Source organism: Sinocyclocheilus rhinocerous, unplaced genomic scaffold (assembly GCF_001515625.1).
Source record: "Sinocyclocheilus rhinocerous isolate Xijiao unplaced genomic scaffold, SAMN03320098_v1.1 scaffold1044, whole genome shotgun sequence".
Classification (NCBI taxonomy): domain Eukaryota; kingdom Metazoa; phylum Chordata; class Actinopteri; order Cypriniformes; family Cyprinidae; genus Sinocyclocheilus; species Sinocyclocheilus rhinocerous.
The window spans coordinates 39,986-46,730 of NW_015643736.1; the positions used below are offsets into that span (position 1 = coordinate 39,986).

Below are 6,745 nucleotides of genomic sequence, written 5' to 3' on the forward strand. Positions count from 1 at the left end.
CTATATTATAGCTCTATAAATGAAGCACACAGACTTTATTAGAGCCACAGAAAGACAAACGTTTCGCTGAAAATGCACAATACACAATTCATCATGCACATTAACAACGATTAACGTTTCATCATCAACGATTAACAACGACAAATATAATGTAATTTAATGGAAAACCATGTGAATGGCGCGGCAGGATTTTCTGTCGGCTGTATTTAAATTTGCGACTGAAGTTTCCCGCTCTGTTCAGCGTGCAGCATCACGTGTCTAAACAAATCGCACGTGCTGTCAGTGATTTCAACCACTAGAGGCCGCTCTCGAAATAGCACGTGCTGTCAGTGATTTCAACCACTAGAGGCCGCTCTCGCACTGTATAATGACAGCAGACCCTTCTCAGCCGCTCCAGCAACGGACGCAAGCCGGAAAACTATCGGCATGGATTTTTGCCGATAACCGATAGTTCCAGCAATCAACTATCGGTGCCGATTAATCGGCAAAACCGATACATCGGTCGACCTCTAGTTTTAACTATAACGGCTGCCAAGATTAACTAATGGTGAAAAGTGTTGATTACAGCATTATATTTAGAGCTACTCCTGTTGCATCAAAGGTTGCACTGCTGCACTGTAGTCGAACAAAATCACGTCGACTGAGCACACAATGCAATGCGATTTCTGCAATCCCACAATTTTTTTCATCATAACTAACACAGTGAAAGCACAGTGTGTGTAAGAGGCTCGTTGAGCAGTGTAATCTGTGTCATCACAGCAGAAATCAAATTGCTGATATACTCGCGATGTTCCAGCAATTATAAAAAGAACAGTCTTTGATCACTTTCTGTTTAAAAAAAAATTGAGAATTGTCTGCATTTAATTGCGTCACTAATAAGCATATCAAGCTCAGTGGTGACCTTAATCACTAGTCTGAAAAATAAAACCAGATACGGTGATTAAGCCCCTGAATCAAAGTGGAGGAGCCTTGCATCACCCTGAAAAGGGTTTATTTTGCATTTAATGGCCTCCTTTTAAAATGAATTGAAAAGTAAGTGTCTTAGTGAGGTCCTTGCACGTTCAGGGCAAAAGCGTGGTCCGCCATTTTGAAATGATGAATGCATTTGTGTGTTATTTGATAAGGTGGAGGATTGTGAGAAAGCGTACTTCAAAATGGACAATGTCCTGATAGATGACCGTCGCATTCATGTGGACTTCAGCCAGTCAGTGTCGAAGATCAAATGGAAAGGCAAAGGTGAGTCTGTGCCGTTTATATAAAAGCATCACCTGTGAAGTAATGAAAATATAACCAATTTCTGCTGAATTTTACTTTACCGCTCAGTCTGTCTTGTTTATCTACATGCTAAATGTTAACGATAGTGAATCAAAATGATATACAAAGCTTTTAATGCAACTAAATCTAATGTATAAAACGGAGAGTTCCGGTGCTTGATTCTGATTGGCTGAGCCGCGTTTGAAGCTGTTGTAAATTACTCTACAAAGTAACATACACCTTTGTTTACTTCTGTGTGTTGCTCGGCAACCACTTTATTGGAACCACAACTGTTTCTGAGGAACTACATTGTTTGGTGGAAGAATACTGTTTAATATCATTACACTTATTTGCTCTGCTCGTGCCTAACAACGCCCCTTAGCTGTTATAAATTCACTGTAAACCACGGCTTCTTGAGGCTTATTGCTTTAGTATACAGTAGTTCATATATTGGATAAAGAGTGGTTTTATTGTCAGTATGTCTCGTTTCTAGGTGGGAAGTACACCAAGGAAGATTTTAAGGCCTACGAGAAAGACCTGGACAACAAGTCCAAACTGGCTTTGAAAGACAATGTCAAAACCAAGAAGGAGTATCCTTCTGATAATCTCTTTACTTTTAAATCATACTTGGACAATTGTACTTCACTTTGTAGGATTAGCACTTTAGATTTTATATTTAATTTAGTGAACTCTCCAAAAAGCATATGTGATACTTTGCAGAGATGAATCAGGCTTGAATCACAGGTTTAGTATTTAGTTGTTACCCATTATTGCGTTGTTTTAATTTTTGTCAAAAGTTCAATATGCTGTGTACTGCATTTTGATTAAATGCATTGCAAATAGTTCTCCTCTGGAATAACAACATGCACTTGATGAATCATTTACAGTAAGACCAGAAACATGTTAGAAAAGCTAAGAGGGTCCAGTTTGATTTGTCAGATCAAGATCAAGTCAGTATTTCTTGACTGTCTCCTAAAGCTCCCGTTATGAGCTTCTCTTAGATGAAGATGAGGATGAAAGAAGGAAGGACGACAGAGAGAAAAGAGACCGGAAACGGCATTCAGACGAGAGGCCCAAGGACAAGAAGTCAAAGGTACAATTCTGTGGATTTGAATAGATGACAGGTTTTGCTCCAGGAGCCAGATTTTACTTTTGGACATCCAATTATGTCCCTATGAGTCCCTGTGGCACAGCTGCCCACCAGAGAGTGAAAGGAAATGAATGGGATCTTATGGCATCCTCTAATAGTGATTTGAGAACCAAAAAATGGACTTTTGTAAGTGTCTTACTGGACCATTTGGCTATACAGGAATATCAGGCTCAGCCACATGACCCAGCCTCTTTTTTATAAAATTCAATTCAATTCAAGTTTATTTGTACAGCGCTTTTCACGATACAAATCATTGCAAAGCAACTTTACAGCAAATTAAGTTTCTACAATATTTAGTGGTAGCTTATCAGTGGTGACTGTCAGTTAATGTACATATGGCAGAAATGTATGGAAAAATCAATTAAAGACGTAATAAAATAAAACAGTCAGTACTTTTATCAGCCCAAGAGGCAGGAAAACAGCAGGAAGCAGGAGATAGTGATGGTAAACATGAGCTTATTGTTGATTGAATAATCTTTGTTGTGTCTTCCTCAATGATCAACCCAAAGCAATGGAAAATTACTGCTTCACAACATCATGCTGTGATGTTAAAAAAACCTCGAGATGGAGACATTCACTTATCTCCAGCTGACCTGTGAGGGCAACATAGCACACGACATTAGATGATTTAAATAATAATAAATAATTTATGCATTTAGCAGACAAGTGCATTCAGGCTATACATTTTTTACCAGTATGTGTGTTCCCTGAGAATCGAACCCACAACCTTTTGCGCTGTTAACGCAATGCTCTACCACTGAGCCACAGGAACACATGATATACAAAATCTTTCTATTTCAGAGAAATTGCTGTTCTTTGGAATTTTCTGTTTTTCAAAGAATACTGAGGGGGAAAAAAACCTGTACACAGTTTTCTGTGAAATAGGAAAAGGATCTGCCGCCCACAGTTGATTTTGATATTCTAGGGTTTGAGATCGCAGCGGACGTGAAGGACTATAATGCGATATGAGCTCGCTCAAGTACAGAGGAGCTAAACCATTCAGGGCTTTATAAGTAATTAGCAAGATTTTAAAATGTATTCGTTGTTCAATAGGGAGCCAGTGCAAATATGGACATACTTCCTGGTTCTAGTAAGATCTCTAGCTGCTGCATTTTGCCCATTAAAGCATAACAATAATCTAACCTTGAGGTCATGAACGCATGAATTAACGTTTCTGCATTTGCCATTGAGAGCATAGGTGGTAATTTAGATATATTTTTTATAATGGAAAAATGCGGTTTTACAAATGCTAGAAATGTGGCTTTCGAAGGAAAGCTTGCGATCACACACCTAGGTTCCTAACCGATGACGAGGAATGAACAGTCCTGTCCTAAACCCTATTGAAAGTCTTGAGGATGTGCTGGAGTCCACATTACAGAGTGGCTCTACTCTGCCATTGTCAATACAAGATCTCAGACAAAGATTAATGCAACTCTTGATGGAAATAAATGCTGGGATGTTGTCACAATGAATGCACAATATAATCAAAGCTAAAGGTTGTCCAGCAAAATACTAGAGAGTGTAATCATTTTTTTTTTGCACAGGCATTGTAATAATAATAAATAATAATTCATTACATTTATATAGCGCTTTTCTAGGCACTCAAAGCGCTTTACATTGTCAAGTACAAGTTTAAATTGTAAAGTCAACTCCAGCAGCACGTTCCAAAGACATAGTGGGGTTTATCTGTGGTGGCCGATCTCTCACAGTTTGAGCCTTTTACATTGCAATAATGACATTATGTATACATTTAAACATTTGTAATGCTTCATTTCTGGGTGTAAGGCCACTATGGGCCTCTCAAAAAGAGCGCTGGCTTCTTTTGGGTGCGCCATTGTCCTTCTTGTAACACAGTATGTAAATAATTTATCATTGCTCTTTTTTTTTATTTTTTATTGTTGCTCTTGGCAGCCAGTAATTTGTTGCACATAACACGTGGTCAGCACAAACCACATCAATCCTCATTGCAGTTTAACCTGTATTTATTGTGGTCTGCTCTTGTCATGCAGCTTGGCAGATGGCAGTGACGTTGATTGGGCACACAACCTTTGATGCCAAAAACAAAAGATAGCGTTTTCTCCAATTTCAAACCTGTTAAGCTTATTTAATTTGCTATCCTAACTATACATGGTTATAAAGTTAGTTGTGATTATTTGCATTTAGCATAGTTTTTCCCATCAGAACAAGCATGCATCCCATTTATGGGTAACCACTGGTATAACTGTTGCTTTATCAGGGAAAGGAATATTTTTTTTTATGCTCATCATGTAGAAATTCTCTATATTTGCGAATCAGTTACTAAAAATCTGTCTCGTTTTTCTGGGAGCAGCCTTCTCCGTATTCTCTTCCGTGTCTCATCATTTGTTTTCTTTTTTTTTCTCCTGCTTTTATAGGATCGTGATGAGAGTCGGAGAGAAAAGGATAAAGGCAGACAGCGTTCACGTTCAAGAGAGCGAGAGAGACACAAGGAGCGCGAGAGGGGCTGGGACAAGGGAAGAGAGAAGGAGAAACAGAGAGACCGAGGCCGAGAGAGAGACGGCGAACACAAACGCTACAGACGAGATCGCAGCCGCAGCCGCAGCCCTAAGAGATCGAAGTATTACAGCTGACCACCATAACTGTTACTGTGTCAACAGAGCAGGTTTCCTAAGAACTTCCTGATTTCAGCTGTGAACGATGTTAAAAAACACCTTGTGATTCATTTTTTACATGTAAAGTAAAATCTGTCCATTTGTTTGCAAATTGAGGCAATGCTTGTGAAGTTCTAAAAGGTTTGTGGAGTTGTTGATGCATATATATCTAAGAGATCGAAGTATTACAGCTGACCACCATAACTGTTACTGTGTGTCAACAGAGCGGGTTTCCTAAGAACTTCCTGATTTCAGCTGTGAACGATGTTAAAAAACACCTTGTGATTCATTTTTTACATGTAAAGTAAAATCTGTCCATTTGTTTGCAAATTGAGGCAATGCTTGTGAAGTTCTAAAAGGTTTGTGGAGTTGTTGATGCATATATATGGACTGCAGGTGAAGGTGGAGGAGGTGAAAATGGAATAAAATCAGTGACAGAGTTGTGCTCAGCTAAGACTGTCATGCAATTGAGTCGTTACAAGTGAACTCATTTCTTGTTGGTTAAGATGTTTCGACAGAAATATTTCAGCATTTATAACTGAACTTCAGTGGTGAGCTGTTTGGCACTGTACAAATCCTACTGTGGTGAAGGCTTAGCTCATGAATATTAATCTGGGTGAATTCATGCAAAGGGGGCCACTTTATATTAAATTTGTAATTAACCCAGATGTTCCTTTCCTTTATTATCTTTGAGATTCAGCTGTAATATTTTCATTTGAATTCACAGCATTTTGATGAAAGTCAAATGTAAAAAGTGACTAACACATGCAACTAATAGGCTAAGAACAAACGAAATAAGAGGAACATTTAAAATGTAATATTGTCAAACCATATAAAGCTGTATTTCACTTCTCGCGTACTTTTTTAAACTCCAGATTCAACTTCATGCATCGCCAACCTCTGCACTTCTGCTCTTTCCTTTCTTCCATATCTGACCTGAATTTCCAGTCTACACATTTGTTTTTTAAAGGGTTAATTATATAAGCTGATTATAGAATAATCAGTGAATGTCAGATTATTTAATGAATGCGAGTAGAATTAGTGACGGTTCAAGGTTGCTCACTTTATCGAGCACATTCAGTGGGCCAGCAATATTCAACCACCTTACAAGAAAAACTACATTTACCAGGGTCTTATTGCATCAGCCAAAACTACTTTATCATTTGAAGAAAGCGTGTCCCTTTAATTTAAGATCATTGTTATGCTCTGAAGGTGTAAACTCATTGAGCACAGCACAGTCGAGCTTAAATGCCCTTTTTTTTGAAAAATTGATCAAAATGAAGTGAGTTTACAATTAAATTGAACCAATATCTGCCAGTGGAGCTCAAAAAAAAAAATCAAACTTATTCAAAGGGAAAACATGTTTTCTTACCCCAATGACACATTTGTTCTTGTTTTAAACTCTATTTCGTCCGATTCAGAAAACAAGACTTCATATTTCCAGTTTGCATCTCAAGTAAATGTATCTTGATTTAAGGAGGTTTAGATATTGGTACTGAAAAAAAAAATATATATGATTTTTTTTTTTTTTGCAGTGTATGCATAATTTTATGTTCTGGTTTATCCCCTGGTTTCAAAGACGAGGCTTAAGCCTAGTCCTAGACTAAAATGTAAGTCTGAGCCGTTTCAACTGAAAGAAACTTGCACTGATTGCTCTTAAAATAGATCAGTGCCCTTGTTTTGTCTCAAGATGCACACAAGTAATGCTTTC

General features: G+C 38.0%; 1 protein-coding gene across 2 annotated transcripts in view; it reads left to right on the forward strand.

Annotated features, from left to right (window-relative positions):
- The window catches only part of ppil4 (peptidylprolyl isomerase (cyclophilin)-like 4), a 15,067-nt gene extending 9,157 nt beyond the window's left edge, over positions 1 to 5,910 (forward strand). Inside the window, exons 10-14 of one of the 2 annotated variants that reach the window (XM_016575231.1) lie at positions 1,125 to 1,236; positions 1,748 to 1,844; positions 2,233 to 2,347; positions 4,798 to 4,994; positions 5,211 to 5,910. In XM_016575231.1, coding sequence (XP_016430717.1) covers positions 1,125 to 1,236; positions 1,748 to 1,844; positions 2,233 to 2,347; positions 4,798 to 4,994; positions 5,211 to 5,229 — 540 coding nt within the window. In that variant the 3' untranslated portion in view covers positions 5,230 to 5,910. The other variant, XM_016575230.1, reaches the window with a different exon arrangement.
- Positions 5,911 to 6,745: the final 835 nt, after the last annotated feature.